This window comes from Symphalangus syndactylus, chromosome 16 (genome assembly GCF_028878055.3).
Source record: "Symphalangus syndactylus isolate Jambi chromosome 16, NHGRI_mSymSyn1-v2.1_pri, whole genome shotgun sequence".
Lineage (NCBI taxonomy): Eukaryota > Metazoa > Chordata > Mammalia > Primates > Hylobatidae > Symphalangus > Symphalangus syndactylus.
In genome coordinates this window covers 13,896,225-13,921,218 of record NC_072438.2, presented here as the reverse complement: position 1 = coordinate 13,921,218, position 24,994 = coordinate 13,896,225, and the positions used below count along the sequence as shown (strand labels likewise).

The 24,994-nt window shown below is 52.2% G+C and overlaps 1 protein-coding gene across 12 annotated transcripts in view; it reads right to left on the bottom strand.

Annotated features, from left to right (window-relative positions):
- The window catches only part of ABLIM2 (actin binding LIM protein family member 2), a 190,657-nt gene that overhangs the window by 112,553 nt on the left and 53,110 nt on the right, over positions 1 to 24,994 (bottom strand). For all 12 annotated transcript variants that reach the window (XM_055245506.2, XM_055245507.2, XM_055245502.2 and 9 more), the window contains exons 3-5: positions 17,029 to 17,212; positions 8,068 to 8,183; positions 878 to 1,004 (exon numbers count right to left, since the gene is read on the bottom strand). In XM_055245506.2, the coding sequence (XP_055101481.1) occupies positions 878 to 1,004; positions 8,068 to 8,183; positions 17,029 to 17,212 (427 nt within the window). The remainder of the gene's footprint in view (positions 1 to 877; positions 1,005 to 8,067; positions 8,184 to 17,028; positions 17,213 to 24,994) is intronic.

The window sequence follows — 24,994 nt, the reverse complement described above, 5'->3', positions numbered from 1 at the left end:
TTATCACAGGGCGTTTTTCATCCCCATCAATTCCTGTGATGATTTTGTTCCCGTTGGGCGTTGAGAACAAGCACAAAAGTGGCCAGACGACCCTCTAGCTCCCAGGAAGGGGCCCTCTGCGCTCAGAGGAGCTGCCCTCCTTCAGCTCGTCCACATATTCGCCCCTCACCTGCACCAGGCGGAAGGCTTGCCTGCCTCAGGTCCCTGATCCCCCAGGGTTAAAACCCACCGCCAGCTCCTGGCCCTGAGCTGCCTCCATTCAAGGCCATGATCTTCTCAGAAGGCTTCCCCGGTTCCCAAATTGGCCACCACCCCAGCGTGACTGCACATTTGTGGGACACGTTTGGTGCCGGTGGCAGCTGCCCCAGGGGCCCCCGCTCTGCAGAAGACAGACTGCGTGGCTGTAGGGCCCCAGCCCTGACACCTGGGATGGGTCAGCCCCCTCTCCTCATCCCCGTGCTGGCCTCTGCTGACATTGCCTCACCTCCTGCAGGACATCCAGGCGCCAGAAAGGGCAGCTGATCCCATGGGGATGGTGGAGGGGGACTGAGACGGGGAAGGAAGGCACTTCAAAAACTCAGCCCTGGCAGCCCTGGCAGCTCTGCTTCTCATCCACAAAAAAGGAGCTGGATGCTGCAAACGCTGTTAGAGAAGCCAGGGCTGGCCAGGGAAGGGGGACAAAAGGCTGTCGGGACAAATTCGCTAAGCTCTGAGCCATGCTTCTCACCCAGCAGCAGGGCAACAGTAGCTGCGTGAGGAATACGAGAGACACAGAGAGGGTGGCGCTGGGGACACGTGCAGAGTGCGGGACCCCCACAAAGTAGGGAAGCCTGAGCGAAGGCTCTCACTGGAGCCCTCCCCCCCTCCCCCGACTCACTTGCTGATGTACTCGGCGTTCAGGAGCTTCCCACAGCTCTTGCACTTAAAACAGCCCAAGTGCCAGTGCTTGTCCAAGGCTACCAGGGCCTGGCCGTTCTTGATTTCTGTGCCACAGCCCCCACAACCTGGAAGAAAAAGAACAGAACACAGACACCCCCACCATTGTGAGAGGTGTGGGGGAGGCCTCCTGCTCTCCACACTCTGTGAAGGCCCCTGGGGCAGCCGGGAGGGGCGGGACAGATGAGCAGCCACGCCCCGAGTGTGCTGGGAGGAGCCTCTTACACAGCAGTGTCTGGAGCATGGGGAAGGCAACTGGGGAAGTCTGACCCTGCATGCATTGAGCGCTGACTGCATGCAGCGTGGGCTATGAGCTGGGGAAACCTAGATGAAGAAGCAGAGGCCCTGTCCTGCAGGAGAGCGGAGTCGGCTCCTGGCACCGAGATGTACCAGGTTGAACCGAACTGTGACTCGATGTGCCCACCAAAGGGAAATGGACCACATTAGAGAGGGCTGAGCCAGCCCCCAGCCCCCAACCCAGTCGGGCCTGGGAGCTCTCCCGCTGCACCTAGCCAGCCAAACCCACCTTTTCTCTTCCTGCCATCCCCACAGTAACTGACACTCTCCACCCCGTGGCCACCAGCTTCGTGGGACCCTGCCTGGCCTCCTGGTGCCCTCTGTGTCCTTCCCAGCCGTGTCTGCCCTGCTCACTTGCCCTGTGTCCCAGGGCTTGGTCTTTACACAGGGCCTCCAGGTTCTGGCCCTGCCCTGAGCCAGTGGCCCACAGTCCCTCCACCCTACGAGCCACCACACCGGGGGCTCCACAGCCAGCATCATGGGTGTGCTGCAGGCAGGGGTTCCCCTGGCAGAGCGGGTGGAGCAGGCTGGGGAGCTGGGGAGAGCCTGGTGCACGAACCGGAGCAGGGTGCGTGTGAGTGCATGTGCATCTGTGTGCATAGCGTGTGACTGCAAGTGTGTGGATGTGTCTTATGGGACTGTGAGCATTTGGATGTCACCTGAGTCCTCCTGTAAGTCTTCCTGTGAATATATGAGGTCGGGGCGGGGAGTGGGAGGCAGAGTGGCAGAGACGCCGTGACAGCATCCCCAAGGGAAAGGGCCTCTCGCAAGGTGAACACCTGGTGACAGTCTGGGACAGAGCGGGGCCCACTGAGTCAACCACCCAGGTGTGCATCGATTCATGGATCACACACACTCTCACTCCAGGGACCCGCACCTGTCATAGCTGAATGTGCGTCAGTGTGTGTGACGGGTGTGTGAGTGTGTCTATGTATGTGTTTGTGTCTGCATGTGTGAATATGTCTGCATGTGAGAGTGTGTCTGTGTGTTTGAGGAAGAGTGTGTCTGTGTGTTTGAGGGAGTGTGTGTCTGCGTGTGTTTAAGGGTGTGGTTGTGTGTTGGGGGCATGACAAGGGCAGGGCCTCGGACCCCGTGATAGACAGGCAGGAAGAGGGTGTCTGACAAACAGGGCCTTGCCACCTGCAGGAGCCCCTGAGGAATTCACAGACCAAGCAGGGACCCTCGCGCCCAAGGAAACCTCTACCCAAGATGGAAAGAAGGTGGCCCCAGGGCCCGACGCGCTGGGTACAAATCCTGGCCCCCACTATGCGCTGGGTCACACTGAGTGTGTTCCTCCTGGGGGAGCCCCCATTTCCTCATCGTGGGGTGGGGTGATCACCTCCTCACTTGGTGCCTGCCCGGATCCAGTGCTAATTTACACAGGAGACCTGGCCCAAAGCCCTGCACATCCTGGGTGAACAATGAGCATTGGCGAGACGCCCCGTGGGCCTGCTGTGCGCTGAGAGCCCAGCGGAGGCTGCTTCCGTGCATGGCTTCATTAGTTTCTTTTGGCAGAGACCTGAGTCATATTGTTTTTAACAATTAAAACAAACGAACACTCACAAAGCCGTTGGTCAAGCTCAGGATTTCCTAAGTGACCACACTGTGCAAATTCACATGCCACTTGGGAAAACAGCCAGAGAGCAGATTCAAACTCTGAGGGAAGGGGGACCTCTTACTCATTTCAGGACCCTGGATGCCCAGCAGAGGCTGTGGGCTTGAGAAACACGTGGCAAATGAATGAATGAATGAATGAATGAATGGGAACCAAAGTGAGAGGATGCCTCCACCCTTCTCAAGTCCAGGAGGCGATCCCCACATCACCCCCTTTGCCATGCTCCTTCCTGTGTCTCTGCAGAGGCTGCTGACGAACAGCCCTGACTTAGCCTCCTGGCTCCCCCCACTTAGCAGGTGATGAGGCACATTTTGCAAAGCTCTGAATCAGTGGCTCTCAACTTGGGGCACTTTTGCCCAAGTGACATTTGACAATGTCTAGTGACCCTTTTGATTGTCATAACTTGGAGGGGGTTTCAGGCATCTAGTGGGTAGTGGATACAGGATGCTAACCCTGCCAGGACAGCCGCCCTCAACAGGGCTCTCTGGCCCCACATGTGAATGGTGCTGGCGCTGAGATCCCCGGCTCCAAGCCTCTGTTGGCTTCTCTGCATGTCAAGGGAGCACAGCACATGGGGCTGTGTGGTGACCAGAGGACAGACAGCAGAGAGCAGCGGTCAGATCCCAGCTCTGCCCCCCACCAGCTGTGACCTGGGGAAGTCACTTCACCTCTCTGTGCCCCTAGAGTGAGGACACGTGTGATCCATGAATAAATGCACATACATTGACCGGTGAGGTGGGCCCACCTCTGCTCTCACTGCCACTGCTGTTGTTGCCAGGTGGTCCCCTCGCGGGAGGCCTGCTCCCTCTGCGATGCCGTTGCGGGCATCTCCGCCACTCTGCCTCCTACCATATTGGCCGGCGCCCTGCCCTGCCAAGAAGCTCCCTTGACCTTGAGCTCCAAGCTGCGGGGGGGATGTGAACCTCACACCTGCCTCGGCCCCCTCATTCTCCTATCAGCAGTACACGTGGAGATGAGAGCAAGGTGCAAAAGGACTGTTGCCATGGAAACCACATCCTCACTTTCTAAACACATCTGGAGCTCCACATTGCTTTGCGGGCTCTGCACATGGCAGCTCAGAGTCCTGTGTGACACAGGCTGTGGACTAGAGCTATCAGTGGCAGGATGTCCCTAGCAGGGCAGAAGGGGCCTCAGGACCCCCCAGCGTCAGCTGGCCACATGCCTGTACATCCTGGCTGGCACTGCCATCAGCAGCAATGGCATGACCCTCCTAGAACCTTCCACTTTCCTATTTTCCCCAAAATGCTCCCTCTTCCACAAGATGTGGTCATGGTGGGGGTGGTTGTTGGGGGGTGGCTAGGATGTGCCAGGCAGCCTCCTGGAGCCTCAGCTGGAGCTCAGGGGGTGCAGGTGCAGGAGCCAGACCCCCCCCCCGCAGCACCCTAGGTCTAACCAGGGGTCAGGGGAGTAAGGGACAGTCTCAGATTCTAGATCAAATCTGAGATTGAGTTTTGGAAACAAGGACTCTGACCGAGCTCCAACACTTGCAAGTGATTGAAAATCCATGAACTTGGCTTGCCGTTTCATTTAGGAACCTGTACTGAGGAAGAAAAGCCGCTGGAAAAGATAAGACATGTTCAAGTTCAGTCCCAATGCACTGCGGTCAGGACTAGACTGGGACACAGACCTGCCACGGGTCCAGAGGGGGGCGGGGGCTCCTGTGAGGATCCTGGGTTTACATCCCAGGCGCACCCAGGGGTTCTCCTGTTTCCTAGGCAGCCGGGGAGCAGTGGGAGCTCCTGGGTTTAACCCTGGCCTCACCCCAAGGCTCTCCTGTTTCCCAGGCAGCCAGCAAGGGGGCGGGGGCTCTAGTCTGGGCACCCACCCTCTTAGTACTACCCTTGCAGGAGCAGAGGACACAGGGGCTCCACGTGCCATAGCCCAGGTGGTCAAGCCCCGTTGCTGGAAGAGTGGAGGACGCCAAAGCCCCATTCCTGCGCTTGGGACCTTGGGACTGCACCTTCATCCCTCACTCTGGTGGGGCCTCCCCAGGTCCAGGGGGTGGAGCTAAAGAGCCAGGGGCGGCCAGGCCCAAGAAGTAGCTGAGGGGTCTTCTCAGCATGGATGGCGCTGCTCGTCATCCCTTTCCCCCAGGCCAAGCCCATCTTTCCCAATTGCCAGCCTGCCGCCCACACCCCTGGCTGGCCCCACACCCACATCGAAGGCCCAGAGAGGGGACATCTCTTGTCCTCGGCACACAGTGGTGAATGCAGGGTCCACCCAGGGTATCTGGGCTCAGAGCTGCTTCTGGGTTGGCACGGCGCTCGCACTCTGCGAGGGCCGCCCTGTGACAGGCTCGTGACCAGCAATGGGTCAGCACTGGAGAGCTGGGGGCCTCACGGGAAGGGGCAGAGCTTCAGGGACACAGGGGGCCTCCCAATGAGCGTGGTGGGGAAGCTGAGGCATGTGGGGTGTTGGCTGCTCCTCCTGGAAGAAGCCTGTGCGGCCCACCCTAAAGGATTTCTTGTTCCTAAGTGGCCTGCTTGGGGCAGCAGAGGGAAGCTCAGGGCCACGGGACTCAAGCTTGAGCTCTGCCTCAAGAGCCAGCCACTCTCCCCTCCCCAGGGAAGGGCAGCCGCACAGGCAGCCATGTGAGGCCCCATCCTGCTGCCCCCCGGGGGCCCAGCAAACTGGCCAGGCAGACGGTGCCGCTTCCTACATTCTGGACTGACTTGACTCTACCCCACTCCACAGCCATCTATGGTTCCTCGCGGCCTCCAGATGTACCGAGGATACCACGGCGTGGCTTTGGAGGAAGCTGCCATCTGGTGTTGGTGTCTCAGTGCCATTCCCGTTCCCCGCCCCCACGCTGCAGCCCCATCCACTCACACGGGTCTGGGGGGTGTACCCAGCACATTTCACAAGTGTTCAGTCTTTGCACTTTCTTCTCACCTGTAGCATCCTCCCCCTTCCAGACCCACCTGCTGGAATTCAGCCTGTGTCTCCAGTTTCAGAGCCAAGGCCACCTTGGACAGCCTCTGGTCCTAGTGGGGTGAGCTCACTTGCTTTGGAGTTGAAAGGCCTTGGCCCACCCCTCAGCACTTCCGCCCCCTGATGGACACTGAGCACCCAGCATACCCGCCCCTGCCAGGTACAGGGCCCTCCTGCCGCTGCAGAAGAGCTCCTCCAGGCACAGCTGCTGGGGGAACAAAAGGAGGCCAGACTGGGAAGACCAGACATCCACGCGGGGGCCAGGACTGCTGCTCAATGCTTTCTAGGCACAGAAATGGTTCTAGGCTCAGGATTCTCAGCACAGGCTGGGGGAAGGGGCAGGTTACATTATTAGATATCTAGGGGTCCGGGGAACATTTGTTCTTTGAAAATGCAAATTTGATATTTCAAAATAAATTTACATTTGGAGAGGCCAGAGCCTTTCTGCCAAGGGTATTTTTGAAAACCTCAAAACAAAAAAAAAATCTCAGACAGTGATTCTGTGGTTGGTCATATTTCCGTGTCCTCCTACTTTTTTTTTTTTTTTTTGACAGTCTCACTCTGTCACCCAGGCTGGAGTGCAGTGGTGCAATCCCAGCTCACTGCAACCTCCGCCTCCCAAGTTCAAGCGATTCTCCTGCCTCGGCCTCCTGAGTGGCTGGGACTACAGGCGGGCACTACCACACCAGGCTAATTTTTGTATTTTTAGTAGAGATGGAGTCTCACTATGTCCAGGCTGGTCTCGGACTCCTGGCCTCAGGTGATCCACCTGCCCCGGCCTCCCAAAGTGCTGGGATTGCAGGCATGAGCCACCACACCCGGCTCATGTTTCCCTTTTTAATTTGGCTGCCAGGAAGCTTTGGACAAACTGTTCAAAACTGATCTCCCCCTTTTAAAATTTGTCATAGAGCTTTTGATTACTATCTGAATTTAATTATAACAGTACTACTGTTTGTGAAGCCAAATTCTCAAAGATGGATAAAAGGCATTAAATAAAGCCATGTTTAAGTTAAAAAAAAAAAATTCAGTCAATCCAGGCCCCAGCTGGAGAGAAATTTTTGAATGGAGGACTTTCCTAGCAAGCCCTGAAGCAGCATCCTCCCGACCCGGTGCTGCTGTGAACTTCATCCCAAGGGATGAAGGCTTTGCTTCGGTTCACAGAGTCAAATTATAACCAGCTTCCAGGGCCAATGCTGCACTCCTGGGAGGCTGGAAGTGGAATCGCCTCTGTAGAGACTCTCAACACAGCAGACAAGGTGGGGGAGAAAGGAGGTGTTTGACACAGGAGAGGAAATTAATTGCAGGCAAGATGCTGACTCCGGAAATCAGGAGAAACCCCTCCTCCGTCTGGGGACACGTGGCCCTACCTCTGGGGACACCCCAGTGACCACGGTGCTCAGAGCGGGCTTCTGCAGCAGGTGCCTGGCAGCGGCGGGGCCTGGTGTGCTGGGCTCCCCAGAGCCTGTGTGCCATCTCATGATCCGACAGAGCCACCCCAGCTGGGAAAGGCCACCTGGCTGCCCACTCCTTGCTGATACTTGGCCCCACACCTGCAAACCCCTGACACTTCGGCTGGCATCTGTTTTTTTCACACTAACAACCTCCTACTTCCTAATTCAGGAAGCATCTTGAGCCCCCACTGCATACACACCTGGCCTAACTCCTGGGAGGTGGAGCAGTGAACCCGAGGGCCCCTGACTGTGGGAGCCCGGAGCTCAGTGCTCTTCTATGGGTTCCCCCAAAGGGGTCCCAGGTGACCTGGAATTAACAGACGGGAGCTGAGGGGAGTGAATGCCAGAGGGAGAGGACCTGAAGGAGACCTGGAAGGCTTCCTGGAGGAGGTGTGCTAGAGCTGGGCAAAAGCAGCAGTGGGCATTAGTTGGGAAAGCAGGAGTGGCACATGGGGTGGAGGAAACAGCCAGTGCAAAGACTTGGCGGCACGAGAGTCCCAGAAACTTCCATGCCTGGCTGCCTCCTCACATTTATCCATAGCGTTCACTGCAGCTGTTGCTGCTCTGGGTCCCCGTTTGTCAGGCTCTGTCCCTGGGCACTGCAGAGACCAAGCCCCCAACTCAGCACCACCCCCCACAACCAGCAAGCCCCCACTTAGCATGCCCTACACTCAGCAACACCCCCACTCAGCGCCCCCCAGCACCTCCCACTCAGCACGTCCCACTCAGCGCCCCCCAACTCAGCATACCCACCCACTTAGCACCCCCCACTCAGCATGCCCCCACTTAGCACGCCCCCACTCGGCACCCACTTACTTCGGAGGCCCTGAGACAGGTGTGCGCTGCTGCCCACCGATACGGGCAGGGAGCACTTCTGGCACATGCATTCCTTCCCATTGAAGGTCACTCGGTCCCCGGGGGGGAAGGGCAGCCTGAAACAAGAGAGCTCGTTACCAGCCAGGCCCAACTTCCAGCTCCTCTCTGGGGGAGCCCTGTCCCAGAGCAGGAGACCAGGGCCGATGTCTCCCCAGGATCTCGCAAAGGTACCACTCACAGGCTGAGGATGCAATGTAGGGCCTCTCCACCCAGGCACTGCTGCATCCCCGCAATAGGACCTCACGTAGTCATCGACATCTGAGCCTCAGTTTCCTCATCTGTACCAACAGGCAGAATCATAGCACCTAAGGTGGTGGTGAGGACTAGCTGAGGGCCAGTCCAGTGCTTGGCACATGGCAACATGCCAGGCCGCCTGAACCACTGGCCCCTCTAGCCCACCCTGCCTTCCCAGCCACATGAGATGCCTTCTTCATATCAGCTCAGCAGCAAGGGCAGCAGCTATGTCCACTGGGCATCTCCTGTGTGCCCAGGGCCCACTACTGTGATAGGTGCCCTATAGGCATGCCTCATGAATAACCCCACGCCATTCAACCTAGTTGGTATTCGCTTCATGTTTTCTCTATAGGCAAGAAACTGGAGTTCAGAGAGGATATGTAACTTTTCCAAGGACACATGGATACGAGTCAGAACCAGAATCAAACCAAGACCTGCCTGGCTTCAAAGTTCCACGATTTATCTACCTGGGCCTCTAAGCGGGCAGTGTCTTTAAATGCACACCTCATAGTCAGGAAGATGCTGAACATTCGGATCCTCTCTTTATTTAAAATTCTGCCATTTTGCTCTAAATGGATTTTTTGCATTTATTTCAATTTTTTAAAATATTGCATTAAAATATCATTTACTTGACTACTGAATTTTTTGGCACCCCCTTAAAGTGCCTCCGCAGCAAGTGCCTGGAGCGAGGCTGGGTGAGGGACCGCAGAGAGCCGGCCCATCCTCCTGCAGCCTGTGGATGTCTTTGGAGACTGAGGGATAGCTAAGTAGCTGCATCTAGCAAGCTAAGGCCAGGCCACTGCAGACGGGGCCAGAAGCACAGCCTGAGAATGCTGCCATGTCTGCCCTTGACACCTGCTGCCACCAAGCTCCCAGAAGCCACCAGGCCACTTTCCTTCCCCAGCTGAGCCTGACCAGAGAACCAGGTGCTTTTCAGGCAGAAGCCTGTGGAAGTGTCAGACCACGGGTGCCCCTTAAATCTTCTACGTGGCCAGGTGCAGTGGCTCACACTTGTAATCCCAGCACTTTGGGAGGCTGAGGTGGGAGGATCACTTGAGGTCAGGAGTTTGAGACCAGCCTGGCCAGTGTGGTGAAACCCCGTCTCTACTAAAAATACAAAAATTAGCCATGCGTGGTGGTGTGCACTTGTAATCCCAGCCACTTGGGAGGGTGAGGCAGGAGAATCGCTTGAACCGGGAGGTGGAGGTTGCAGTGAGCTGAGATGGCACCACTGCACTCCAGCCTGGGTGAAAGAGTGAGACTCCATATAAAAAAAAAAACAAACAAAAAAAGCCTGCTCAAACACCTTTGTTGGGTTCTGTCTGTCTTCTTCAGGGAGGAGACAATGGATTCATTGTTGAATGAATGAATGGGTGAATAAGTGAAGGATTGAAGCTCTCCTAGGGGGCCACGCTTGGTCTATTTTCTCCTGCCAAGACCCTGCCTGGCCTCCCACCAGGGCCTGCCAGATGGAGCTCCCTGAAGCTGGAGACCACCGTGCCTTCCCCTGCTGAAAGCCTGCCAGAGCCCCCACCTGTGGGGCTGGCATCCAGCACCCTTGGTCCATGCAGCAGGTGTGTTCCTGGGCTCCCACTGGGCCAGTACCTTCTGGGGATCCAGAAGAAATACAGGCTCAGCTGAACCCAGGGCCCTCTACCCGCATCCGCTGCCCAGGAGCCTGCACGGCTCTCCCATGCCCGTGCTGCCACCGTGTGAATGCTGTGGTCTGCTGCCGCCTGGGTCTCTGTGTCTTGCACCTTCCCTGTCATGGGGGATCTTGAGACAGAGTGGGAGCCCCTCCCCATCCCTAGATGTGCTTGGAGCGAATCTCTGGCTGTGTAACCTGGAACAAGTTACTCAGCCTCTCTGAAATGCTTCTTACCTATAAAGTAGGACTGAGAATGCCTGCATTCCAGGTTTGTATTCATATATTCATTCGCCCACAGGACATCCTGCCTGGGAAGCTCTGGCTTATTGTCTGGACCTGGGAGGGGCTGACTCAATGGCAGCTATGATTGTATTTCCTCAACTTTATTGAGGTAACTTGTGACAAATGTACACACCCATATAACTGCCACCACCACAGTCATGACATGGAACATTCTTTCCACTGCAAAAAGCCCCCTGTGGCTGTCTACAATCACGCTGCCCACGACCTCTGGCCCCAGGCACCGTGATCGTCACTGTCACCGTGCATTAGATTTTTTTTTTTTTTTTTGCAGAATCACAGAGCACGTAATCTTTAGTGTTGTGTCAGCCTCGCGTTTTTGAGCTTCACCCACACTATTGCCCATATCGATCCTTTGTTCCTTTGAGGACGGAGCAGTGTCCATCCCATGGATAAATCACAACAGCCATTCCATGCAACTGCCGGGTGCTTCTGGGCTGTTTCCAGTTTGGGGCTGTTACAAATAAAGCTGTTAAGCACGGTTGCCAACCAGCCTCTCCGCGGACACAAGCTTTCCTTTTGGGTGAATACAGAAGATGGATTTTCTGATCATATGCTAAGTGTGTGTTTAACTTTATCAGAAACTGCCAAGCCGGTTTCCACGGCTGCTGTGCCATTCTGCATTCACGACGGCACTGGAGGGACACTCCTCTGGCTTCACATCCTTATCAGCACTTGCCATGGTCCATCTTTTCAGTTTTAGTCGTTCTCATGGAGGCATAACGGCATTTCTTTGTAGTTTTCATTTGCTTACCCCTGTGACTAATGATGGTAAACACTGTTTCACGTATGCTGTTGGTCATTTGTGTGTGTATATAGATTATATATAATATTATATATAATATTATATATATAATATATATATAATATTATATATATAATATTATATATATAATATTATAATATATATTATATATTATAATATATACACATATATGTATGTGTATATATGTGTGTATATATATTATATATAATATATAATATATAATTTTAAATAAATATTATATATAATATATATTATTTTATATATTATAGATAATATATTATTATTTTATATATTATAGGTAATATATATTATTTTATATATTATAGATAATATATTATTATTTTATATATCATATATTATATATTATTTTATATATTATATATAATATATATTATTATTTTATATATTATATATAATATATATTATTAATATTATATATAATACATAATATATATTAAAGACTATTTGTTCCGTGATTCCACAAAAAAAAAGACAAATCTAATGCATGGTGACAGTGATGAGATTAATATTATATATTTATTATAAAATATATATAATATATTATAATATATATTATATTATATAATAAATAATATATATCATATATTATATAATAATTAATATATAATATATTATATAATAATTAATATATAAATATAATATATAATATATAATATAATATATATCTTTATATATAATATATCTAATTATATCTAATTATTATATATTATAATATATATTATATATTATATAATATATATATATATTTTTTGAGACAGAGTCTTGCTCTGTCACCCAGGCTGGAGTGCACTGGCACAATCTTGGCTCACTGCAACCTCTGCCTCCTGGGTTCAAGTGATCCTTTTGCCTCAGCTTCCTGAGTAGCTGAGATTACAGGTGCCTGCCACTATGCCTGGCTAATTTTTATATTTTTAGTACAGATGGGGTTTCACCATGTTAGCCAGGCTGGTCTCGAACTCCTGACCTCAAGCAATCTGCCTACCTTAGCCTCCCAAAGTGCTGGGATTACAGGCGTGAGCCACCACACCCGGCCCATTTATATACGTTCTTTAGTGAAGTATGAGAGACAATAGAATCTCAGGACCCCAAACTCACTATACCAAAGGGAAAGTTAAGCTGAGAATGGAGTCATGCAAAAACTGCTTTCCTTTTGTTTCCAGAGAGCTGTAGTTTCACAACCCCATGTCCCATGTAAAATGTAAAATGTAAAACAGAATGGCTTATGACAAATGTAAAATGCAGATTTACAGAGGGTTAGTCTTAACTGTTTCCTCGACTCCCTCTTTTCACATGTAAAACATAGATTTACTGAGGCTCTGATTAGCATATGAAATGTAACTATAAAGACTGTAGCTATCTGCCTCATGGTCCTCCTCCTCCTCCTCCCCTTTTTTCTCTCCTTCGTGCTCTTTCCCCTTTAAATACTGAAGTGTCTTAAACCCCCTTTGGAAAAAGCGCAGCTCACAAGTGCTCCTGTGGCTTGCATTTTACACTGGGCACATCCTCAACCTTGGCTAAATAACCCTCTATTGATTGAGCCCTGCCTCAATCTCTTTTTGGTTTATAGTCATCTGTATTAAACTCTTTTGCCCATTTTTCAAAAAGTTTTTTTGAGACGGAGTCTCCCTCTGTCACCCAGGCTGGAGTGCAGTGGCACGATCTCGGCTCACTGCAACCTCCACTTCCTGGATTCAAGTGATTCTCCTGCCTCGGCCTTCCAAGTAGCTGGGATTACAGGCGCCCACCACCATGCCTGGCTAAGTTTTGTATTTTTAGTAGAGACAGGGTTTCACCATGTTGGCCAGGCTGGTCTCGAACTCCTGACCTCAGGTGATCTACCCAGCTCAGCCTCCCAAAGTGCTGGGATTACAGGCGTGAGCCACTGCACCCAGCCTCTTTTGCCCATTTTTAACAGTATTTTTGGTCTTATTATTGAGTTGTGAATAATCAATATTTTGTAAATAATCAATATTTTGTAGAGCAGTGCTTCATCGGACACAGGTGTGAGGGCGCACCCTTGAACTCATATCTAACATGGCACTCTGCCAGCTGATGGCTTGCTTTTGCAGTTTCTCATTTTGCGTTTCCTTCAGCCACAAAACTTCCTGTAAGTTTATTTTGGTGCAGGTTGGCTGGCAACAAATTCTCTTAGCTTTGCATGTCTAAAAAAGTCTTTATAGTGCCTTCGTTTCTCAGTAACAGTTTTGACACTTTATTCACATACGATGTAATATACAATCCAGCAGGTTTTAGCATATTCAGAGTTGTGCAACTATCACCATAATCAATTTTAGAACAATCTTATCACCCGGAAAAGAAACCCCAGACCCTTTAGCAGTCTTGCCTTCATTTTTGGATGTTTTTTATGCTTAGCCTAGAATTATTTGATAGATATTTTTCTCTCAGCATTTAAGAAATGTTGTTCTATTGTCTTCTAGCATACATAGTTTCTGATGAGAAGTCTGGAGTCATACGTTTGTTCCTCTGTAAATAATTTTTTTTCCTCTGGCTGCTTTTGAGATTTCTTTTCAGCACTGGTTTTCAGCAGTTTGATTAGGATAGATTTGGTAGATTCTGATGTGTTTATTCTGCTTGAAGTTCACTGAAATTCTTGGATCCATGTGTTTATAGTTTTCACCAAATTTGCAAAATGTTCAGCAATTACTTCCTTAAATACTTTTTGGTCTCCCTTATCCACCTAGAGAGAGAAATAGATCCACATCCACAGATCCCTGAGGTGCTTTTCATGTTTTTCAGTCTTTTTGTCTCTCTGCTTAAGTTTGAATTCTTTCTAATGCTGTGTCTTCAAGTTTACTGATATTTTCTTCCGAAACACCCAATCTATTGCTAATTCCTTTCAGGAGATTTTCTGCTTCGGCCATTGTATTTTTCATTTCTACAAGTAGCAGTGGTTTCTTTTTATATCTTCCATAACTCTCCTATTTATGTTCATGTTTCCTTAAAATACTTAAATATATTTACAGTAGCTATTTTAAAGTCATTATCTGCTCATTTCACCATTCCTGTCATTTCTGGGCCTATTGCTGTAGCAGGACAAGCCACAGACAAAACTCCTCAGACACCGAGTTAAAGAAGGAAGGGCTTTATTCGGCCAGGAGCTTCGGCAAGACTCACGTCTCCAACAACTGAGCTCTCCGAGTGAGCAATTCCTGTCGCTTCTAAGGGCTCACAACTCTAAGGGGCTCTGCATGAGAGGGTCGTGATCGATTGAGCAAGCAGGGGGTACGTGACTGGGAGCTGCGTGCACCGGTAATCAGATAGGAACAGAACAGGACAGGGATTTTCACAGTGCTTTTCTATACAATGTCTGGAATCTATAGATAACATAACCGATTAAGTCAGGCGTTGATCTTTAACTACCAGTCCCAGGGTGTGGCACTGGGCTGTCTGCCTGTGGATTTCATTTCTGCCTTTTAGTTTTTACTTCTTCTTTCTTTGGAGGCAGAAATTGGGCATAAGACAATATGAGGGGTGGTCTCCTCCCTTATTTCTACTGACTTTTCTTCTGGCTTTGGGGTCACATTTTCTAGCTTCGTTTTATTAGGTTGCTGTTTTTTACTATTACTTTTAATAACGAAATCCACAATTACTTTTGCAACAACCTAATACAACTAGTAATTCCTTCCCTCCCTCCCTCCCTCCCTTTCTTCCTTTCCTTTCCTTCCTTCCCCTTCCTTTCCCTCCCTTCCTTTTCTTTTCTTTTCCTTTGTCTTTCTTTTCTTTTCTCCTTCCTTCCTTCCTTCCTTCCCCTTCCTTTCCCTCACTTCCTTTTCTTTTCCTTTCTTTTCTTTTCTTTTCTCCTTTCCTTCCTTCCTTCCCCTTCCTTTCCCTCCCTCCTTCCCCTTCCTTTCCCTCCCTTCCTTTTCTTTTCTTTTCTCCTTCCTTCCTGCCTTCCTCCCTTCCTTCCTTCCTTCTTTCCTTCCCTTCTCTCTCTCTTTCTTTCTTTCTGACAGGGTCTTGCTCTGTTACCCAGGCTGGAGAGCAGTGGTGCAATCATAGCTCACTGCAGCCTCAAAATCCTGGGCCCAAGCAATCCTCCCACCTCAGCCTCTCATGTAGCTAGGACTACAGGCATGCACCACCATGCCAGACTAATTTTTAAATTTTTTGTAGAGACAGGGTCTTACTGTGTCACGCAGGCTGATCTTGAACTCCCAGCCTCAAGTGATCCTCACACCTTGGCCTCCCAAAGTGGAGGGATTATAGGCATGAGCTGCTGTGCCTAGACATCACCAGCAAGTTTTGATTGGACACTGAACACTTATAAATTTTACATCGTTGAATGCTGGATTTCTAAAAATATTCTCGTGAGAAGTATTGGGCTTTGCTCTGGCAGACAGTTTATTTGCAGATCAGCATGATCTTTTTTAAAAAATAATTAATTAAAAAATAGAGATGGGGTCTCTATGTTTCCCAAACTGGCCTCCAATTCCTGGTCTCAAGCAATCCTCCTACCTTGGCCTCCCGAGGTGCTGGATTACAGGCGTGAGCCTCCGCGTCCAGCCAGCATGATCTTTCTGAGGCTCGTTTTGTGCTTTGGTAGAGCAGGTTCACTGTAGTCTTCACTCTAGGGCTGTGTTGTCTTCTGGATGAGACGTGACCTTTTGATGTCCACACCGCATGCCCTTGGGTTCAACAAGGAATCTCCACCCTGGACAGGACTCCGATGTTTCCCAAATCCAGGAATTGTTTTGCTTGCAGCAACCTGGTCATTCTCTGCCTCACTGTGTGAAATTCCTCTGCGACTACAGGGCTTCATATTTGGTCGAAGATTCCAAGGCACCTGTGCAGATCGGCGCTCTTGCTCTGTGGTGCCCCCGCCCCTCTGGTATTCTGCCCAACATGTTCCAGCTGTGCCTGCCTTTCTAGTCACTGTCTCCTGCTTCAGGATGATGCCATGCTCCCCTTGGATCTCTCCCCCAATCCCACGCTATCCTTCCGGAAACTGCCTCCAGGAAGGAAGCTGGGGCAATCACAGGCCTCGCCTCACTTAACTTGTTCCCTTCTCTTAGCTCTGAGCTCCAGAGTCTAGAAATGGTTGTTTCATATATTTCGTCCAGTTTCCTAGTTGTTGATGGTGGCTGGACAAGTCCAGCTCCAGCGACTCCAACACGACCAGGGCTGTCTGTTATTATTTTTTAAATAATGGATTAACCAGAGGCCATCTTTCAAACCAACTGTGAGATGTCAATCCTCATCTCTAAGCTACGTACACAAAAATCAAACATTCAGATAATCCCTGGGAGAGGTCTGACCCAGGTCACGCTATGATGACACAGAGCGACTCTTCCTAGACATACTCCTTGTCATCGTCACCTCCTGTCCTTAGCATCCTCTGACAAAGGTTCCATTTCTGTCTCCGGCACACGCTGTAACCACAGGGAACTGCTTTGGAAACAACATTGAAAACGTCCCCTGCAAACAGGGTGTGGTGAGACAGGGAGTACAGAACAGCAAATAAACTGTTTTTCATGTTTTTATTCTTTGTTTTCTAGAAACAGAACATTTCCTCTGGGAGGAACAAGTCAGGGGCTGGGGAGGGAAGGGGGAGGCAGGGACCACGTGGGAAGGCTCCTGCTCAGCCCCAGGAGGTGCAGGCAGAGGGGGGCCGGTGCAGCCTTGCTGCCGGGACGAGGACCCAGTCTCCGCAGCCAGCACTTGCTGCATGCTTGCTCTGTGCCATCACCAGACCCAAAGCGGGGCAGCCCACCCCTGCCATCACAGAGCTCCCTGTGAGGAGGCCTCTGGATGCACCAAGACAGAAGGGTGCAGACTGTGGGGCCTGGGACAGCCTCGCTGCGGGATGCAGAGGGCGGGTCACAGGAGGGAGCAGGAGGAAGGGAAGAGAGGGAGGGAAAGAGAAAGGCCCAGAGAGGCAGGGGCAGCGGAGGCCAGGTGCCCGCTCACTCACCGGCAGACGGCACACACGAAGCAGTCGGGGTGGTAGGTCTTGCCCAGCGCCGACACCACCTCACCCTCGATGAACTGGTCGCAGCTGAAGCAGCGGGTGCCGTAGAGCCTCTGGTAGTCCAGCGTGCAGACGTACTCGCCCTGCCGTACGAAGAAGCCGCCCTCTGCCAGGTCGCAGCCACATGCTGGGAGAGGATGGGCAAGGTGGGGTTAGCGGCAGAGGGGACCATCTCCACGTCCCCCAGGCCCGAGCTGGATCCCCCTCCACACACACACACACGCCACCACCTGACACAGGCACCGAGGCCTCGGCACACAGTCGGGGTGGCTCGCTCAATTCTCAGGGGGCCGGGATCCCGAGACAGACTCCAGCTCTGGCGCCTGGCCCGGTGGTGAGTGGACTTTCCTTACAGAAGCTTGGGAAAAGGCGCTGACCAGGACGACAGCCAGGTTCTCCTGAGGGGCTGCCCAGCCTCCCACCCTCACTAGAGTGCCCCCCGTCTCTGTGACCCTGCCGGGGATGGTCCCTGAGCCCCTCCTGTTCTCCAGTGGGCTGTTTCCAGCACTGGACATACAGATCAGGAAGGGGCTAATGCCTGATCACCTACTGTGTGCTAGACTCTGTGCTGGGGGCCGAAGGTTCCCAGGAGGACAGACCAGGTCCTTGTGGTCGGTGCCTCCAGCCCACCTCAAGGCTTCCCAGCCCCCTCCCCCAGTCCTCTGGGTCTCCATGCCCTCATGGTCCTCGGTGCCTATCTCCCCCCAGTGTGGACAAGGCCAGACCTGCAGGAGGAGAGAGCCTGTGGACTCCTGAAAGGGAAGCACTTTGTCTCTTCTCCCAACACACACCCGCCCCAGGAAGCTGAAGCCCTGGAGCTCCATGGAGGGCTGAGGGATCTCTGCCAGGTGGGGTAGGGAACACTCGCCCTCAGGATGACCTGCTGGTCACCATCAGCTCAGAGGCCCCGAGTCCATGTCCTGAGACACAAGCACATTCCTCCCATAAACTTCCCTTCCAGTGCCAGGGTCACGTGAAGGCCACGCATGGTTTCAGAGGAAGCAGCCCACCACCTCCCCTGACCTGGCTGGCCCAGCCCCTCCCTGCTAGAGCCACAGAGGAACCCCCTGCAGCCCCAGCCCCTCTGGCCTGGTCAGTCCTGGGTCCTGCCTGCTGGGTCATTGCAGCTCACAGCCACCAAGGAAGGGCTTTGAGAAACCATGTAGCCGTCATATATTTTAAAGCTGACATCTAAAAGTTTTCATCACAATGTTAACTGCTTGCAAAGGACGTCGTTTCTGCACATTGCGAATATGGGCACCTTTAAAGTTAACTGTTACATCATTCCTTTGAGGGCATTCAGTGGGATATCGAGGCCAAAGCAAGACCTTCAACATCTGCCTACAAAACCCCCAACGGCGCTCTGGGAACAAACTGGCTGGAAGCACCAGAGTGGCTGGAAAGCCTGCATTCCAGGGTTTACTTGTCTCCATTTCTCCAAAGAGATGTTCACTCTTCTGATATGGTGAGACGTCAACCGAGCAGCTTAGGTTCCAGATGCTGGAGCTGCCGGGATTCGAATCCCAGCTCCACCCGCGTAGTGTGCTGTGTGTCCCTGGGCAAGTTCCTTAACCTCTCTGGGCCTCCTTATCCTCATCTGGCACACAGAACCTACTTCAGAGGGGTACACCGCAGCACAGATGAGCATCCCGTGAGCCAGTGCGATGTGAGACCTGAGTCCTGCCTGGCTCAGGGTCAAGGCCCTGGCTGCTGCTGTAATGGCTGCTCCTAAGAGGCCCGAGGCCAGAGATGCTGATTCTGAATTCCGTCTCAATGTGAAAATGGAAACCCAGAATGAAAGCCAGTCTAGACGGTCTGGGAGGGATGAGGGCATGGTGTAAGATGCCTGCCCTCGCCCCTCCTGGGAGTTCCGGGGCGTTTATGAGAAGCAGCCAAGGACTGCCAGTATCAGAGGGAAGCTCCAGACAGGTGGACCTCAGCCCCCAGCCAGGGCGCCCTTGCTCTGCCCTCCATGCTCTGGCTCATGAAAATCCAGAAGGAAACCCGGGCTGAGGATGAAAATGCTTTGTCTGATCTTGCACCATAGCACAGACCAAGCAAATACATCCCAACTGGGGAGGACCAGAGACTTGGGGGCCTCACTTTGGAGCATTATAGTATTCTGGTATCAGCGCCGCCTGCACCAAGACAGCAGCGGGACGGTGATCGGGCTCACAGCACTCATGGCTCTGGCGTTTGTGTATTTCTCTATTCTTCTTAAAGACGTGACGGTGTGAGCTGTTCCTTGAAGGAGAAACATGTGGCAGTGGTTCTGGTACGCCACTCCAGCACCGTGAGTCCACTCCCGGGAGCACCAGGCAAGTGAGCACGTCCAGCCCCAGCCATTATCTGGGAGGTTGCTGGTCAGATTCTAGCTGTCCTGAGTATGCCAAGGTCACCACAAGGCAGTTAAAACCCAGACCTCTGGCTGGGCGCGGTGGCTCACGCCCGTAATCTCAGCACGTTGGGAGGCTGAGGCGGGCGGATCACGAGGTCAGGAGATCGAGACCATCCTGGCTAACACGGTGAAACCCCATCTCTACTAAAAATACAAAAAATTATCCCGGCATGGTGGTGGGCGCCTGTAGTCCCAGCTACTCGGGAGGCTGAGGCAGGAGGATAGCATGAACCTGGGAGGCGGAGCTTGCAGTGATCCGAGATCATGCCACTGCACTCCAACCTGGGTGACAGAGTGAGACTCCGTCTCAAAACAAAAAACAAAACAACAACAACAAAAACCCCAGACCTCTGTCTGCTAAAAATAAAATGTTCAAGTTCCCTGGTCATTTTAGAAATCCTTATGGAGACAACACATTGTTCTTATATTGCATTTTGCAACTTATCAAATTACCACAGACACTGGAGGGAGGCAGGGCAGGTGGGGGTGATGGGAGCACCATCCTTTGGGCACACGTTGTGGTCATTTATGAGAAACAGGCAGGAGAGGGTGGCGGCCCGGGGGGAAAGGGTGAATCAGCACCACTTTCTGGAATATCATTTGGCACTGACTCTAAGGAATGTGAAAACTTTTCCCGCCCTTTGACCCAGCAGTCTCTCTCCTGGGATTGTCCCAAGGAAATGGCCATGACTGTCACAGAAATTCAGTTGCAACAATGTTCCCTGCATTATGGGTACAGTAAAATGTTGTAAATAGATGCCTGGGCTTTAGAGTCAGGCAGCCTGGGCCTGAGCCCTTGCTCCTTCCACTTCCCAGCTGTGTGACCTTGACCAAGTTTCTTACCCTCTCTGAACCTCAGAGTCTTCATGTGTAAAATAGAGTTAGCAATACTGATCTTGCATGGTGGCTGTAAGAAATCAAAGAGATGAAGGCAGGGCGCTGTGGCTCATGCCTGAAATACCAGCACTTTGGGAGGCTGAGGGGGCGCGGATCATCTGAGGTCGGGAGTTCGAGACTAGCCTGACCAACATGGAGAAACCTCGTCTCTACTAAAAATACAAAATTAGCCGGGCATGGTGGTGAATGCCTGTAATCCCAGCTACTTGGGAGGCTGAGGCAGGAGAATCACTTGAACACAGGACGCGGAGGTTGTGGTGAGCCGAGATTGCGCCACTGCACTCCAGCCTAGGCAACAAGAGTGAAACTCCATCTCAGAAAAAAAAAAGAAAAAGAAAAGAAATCAGTGAGATGAGGTCTAACAAGCTGATTAGCCCAGTGTCTGCCTGGAAATGATGTTGACATCCAACAGTGCAAGAGTGATGACTATGTTTACTGTGGGGCATGCATTGGAAAGAATTTGGGAGGATATGGACATGAATGTGAGGAATCTTTATGGTGAGGAAAGTGCCCACACACTAAACTGAAGCGAACAAATCAGGTATACGGCATGCCTTCACATTTTAAAGAGACTCAGACAAGGGGAAAGCTGGGAGGAATATACACCCAGATCCGAACAGGGACCACCCAAGGTGCTGTCCACCCGCTGCTATTTTTCTATATTGGTGAGTGGAAGACGGAGATGCCAATTCACATCAAAACACAAGAAAACAGAGAACCCCAGGGGCCTGAGTGAGCCTTAACCTGGGCGAGGGCTCCAGGGCTGGCCGGGCATCACGGCTCCGGAGTCTTGGCCCAGTCCGGCTCAGGGTTCCCTTCTGTGAATAACAGGGCGATGGGGCGGACGTCATCTGAGATTCCTCCTGCCGGGACTTTCACAACCCTGCCATGTGATCTTGACACTCGTGCCCTGTGCAGCTTAGGCTGTGCGGAACAAGGAGTGCCCTGGGCCAGGGCCAAGGCCCACCTGTCTAGAGCTTCCCTTTGATGCTGGAGACCCAATGGCTGTTTCTCATAAACGCCTGGAACGCCCAGGAAGCACGTGTGCAGGCATCTCGCACCATTCCTTCATTCCTCCCAGACCGCCTAGAACAAGCGGCTATTTATAGTCCCAGATGGATGCGTCCTCAGGGACAACTCCACCTGCCTGACATGCGCAGCTCACGGGCTCTCCTCCCGGACACACGTCCTTCCCTCCCTGCCTGTTTTCTTGGCTCTTGCTAAAATCGTGGACTTGCTCAGTTCCACTTCCAATAGGACCAGAAAATGCCTGCTTTCCTGAGGGCACACATGGGTGTGGCCTCATCTTTTCATCATTGCAAGTAGGGAGACAACGGATCACAGTTAAAACATATTCCCAAAGCACAGAGCTCAGCCACCCTTTGAAGGCCAAGTAAACCAGATTTGTTTTTCCAGGCATTCTGTGCTATGTGTTTGACATATTTATGTTCTGCATGTATTCCCATTTGTAGGGTAAGGACAGAGCCAGCTGGATCTCAAAGACATCCAGAATGAGACACCTTCACACCTCTCATCCCAGCCGCCATCAGCTCCAGCCTAGGTGCCTGCACCTGCCTCTAGCCTCCTCCCAACTCCCACCCTGGCCTCCCTGCACCAGCAAGCACCCAGAGATCCATGGAAACCTACAAGGATGAAGCAGGACCCTCCTCTGTGCTTCCTCGCTGGTGTCAAAGCCACGGTCTTTGCAGGGATGCAGAGGCTCTACCTCCCTTATCCCCTTGGTCATTCTGCTCCAGCCACATGGGCCTCCTGCTGTTCCCAAGCCTGCCTGCTTCCAGGTCTGTGCACTGGCTGTTCCCTCTGGTGGGAATGCTCTTCCCTCACTAACTTCCTCACCTCCTTCCACCAGGCTTTGCCCAAAGGTCACCTCCTCCGTGAGGCCCACCCTGACCACCCAGTTTGCATCTTTCCTTCCCTAGCAGGGCTCGCTTTCTAGCACACGATGAAATTTGCTTATTTATTCTTTATCATGTTTATTATCCGTCTCCTTGCATTAGAACTGGTCCCCATCCCCAAAACAGGATGTCTGTTTTGTTCATGGCTATCTCCCAAGTACCCTAAACAGTGCCTGGCACATAGTAGGTGCCCAATAAATAGTTATTGAATGACTTTTACTTAGAAAACCTGGGTTGAGACGCCTGCCTAAGATCCACATGAGACGTGGGTGGCAGAGGTGGCATTCGAATGCCCAAGCCTGGGGCAGCCACGGACAAGAGGATAATCATATGATTTCACAGCTTTTCCCAGGTAAACTAAGGCACAAGTAAGTGCCTGGGTAGTGGGAACCCAACACAGTAGGAGCTCTTGAATCGTCTTCCCTGCTAACAGATCCTGCTTTGGCTCACCTGGTAATGTGCCCGCCTGAGGACGGCCATGATTGGGCTAAGTCAGCCACGATCCCCCTGTTCCTCTTTGCCAGTGGGGGTGAACGTGTGACCGAGTTCTGGCCAAAGAGTCATATGGGGAGTCTATGGGGACTTCAGGAAAGGGTTCTCCTCCCTAATGAGAGGGAGGGCTATGTGAGGAGAGAGCCTTTGCCTGTGCACATCTCCAGGCTGGATGCCATGTGGTGAGAACGTGATGTTGGCGCAACAGCAGCCATCTGAGACCATGAGGAGAGGCCCTGCTGACAAGCACAGGGTGCAGTGTGGGAGAGGGAACATTTGGGCAACCATCATGACCCTGGTAAGTTGTTTAATTAGCCAGCCCTGGGGTAGGGGTGTGGGGCTACCTCCAGACTTCGTGTTAAGATGATAAATATCCACGTTGGATATTTAGGAGTTGGGTCTTCTTTTTATGCATCCCAAAGCACCCTCGATGATTCATAAGCTGCACTCTCATGAGAGCCTGGAGAAAAGATTAATCCGAGACGGTACGGTCCTCATGCCTAAACAAGTGCAGCTCATTTGAAAGCCTGCAGGAAATCTTAGTTACTCCGTGCCATTCTCCAGCACAGAGGCCACCCACTGAAGGCAGAGCTTTCCCAGGGGAAGGGGTGGTCACTGCTCTGGCTGCCACATCTGCAGGGCCAACAGGCCTGGCACAGGTGCCTGGCACAGAGTGAGACTCTAACTGGCTATGGGTGGGTACGTGGTGGATCTTGGCACTGGGCCTGCCTTTCAGACCCCTGCCACTGCTGGCGTCCATGATCACTAATCATCTTGGGTGATGGAGTGTGAGTCCCCAGCCCTGGGTCAGCCTGCCATTGACACTGTCTCATCCCGCCGCCTGTAGCCGGCGAGGAAGAGGTTATAGTTATTCCCACATCCACTGAAGGAGGCTGAAGTGGCCTGTCCAGGTGACAGAGGGGGGTACCCGGAGCAGTTTCCACCAGCTATGAGTCCCCTGGGTCACAGGAGGTGATGAACTTGACTCTGGGGTCTGATGCATTTTGCTGCACACCCAAGGTCTGTGCTTATGGAAATCCTTTCCAATAAAGTGCAAGCTTCCCCCTTTGTCTTTTAAAATAGGCTTTTAAAAAGAGGCATCTAATGGATTTTGCTTTCCAGAAATGTGGCAAATGTATCTTTATGGAGAGTTGAAAAAAATTAGACCAGATAAATCCCACGATGCCCTGGACAGCCCTGATGAAAAGCATGAAATCCACCAGCTGCAGGGAGAGAAAGGCCAGGGCGGAGGCCACCCCTTCTCTCAGGCAATTGCTCCCTGGCGCTGACAAGCCCCCTTCGCTCTGCAGCCTGGGCGGGGGATCCCGAGGCTCAGGGAGGCAGGTGGACCCCCTGCTTGTTTATGGAAATGTGGGAGGATGGGGGCCGGCCACACTCACACCCACAGCTTGTGCACTCACTCCCAGAAAACAAACCCTTCCCCGCTGTGCCGGAGAGTGTGCTGTTCACTTCATTGTTCTTCCAAAGTAGCCCCCAGAACTGCCATCCTGGGGGTGTCCCTGGGTCCCCACATGAGGACTGGGCTTCATGCTGCCTTTGTCAGGGCAGTGGTATTGGGGTACCTGGGACATCAGGGTGCTATGGGGAGAATTCACTGAGGGCCGAGCCAGGCTGTGGATGTAAAGGGAATCCCTGGATCCAGGTGATTCTTGGGGCATCAAGTGCCCCCAATGATTTCCCTGATAGTCACCCATGTCCTTGGACAGAGTTTCAGCATCTCTGAAGGGCGGGGCTGGGGTCTGCCTCAGACCAAGGGATTCAGGGCATTTCCACTCCTGCCAGAAATGGTGCAGCCCCCTTGGGGTCCCAGGGCCAGTGGAGAGCTGGCTGAGCTCAGCGTCTTCCCCAAGTCACCGACCCCCTGCAGGGCTCCAAGTGCCGCGCTGTGGACTCTGACCTCCTCCAGGGCCAGCGGCGCCAGGGTCGGTTCTCGGATGGTCCCCTTTTAGTAGCAGAGGAGTCTAGGCCATTGGTTTTCAAGCTCCTTTTCAAGCAACAGGACTCTACACACAGTCTTTAGACTGTGCCTGCAGACATGAACTGGACTAGCGGACAGTGTCTGCACTCCGATGGGCAGCACTGGAGACAGCACCTGCTCCCCTCCTGCTGCCCTCCCCAGGAGACCCTCAGGGCACCTCCACAGAAACCCAGGAGGGAAGACCCTGGCCTGGGGCTGCAGACACGC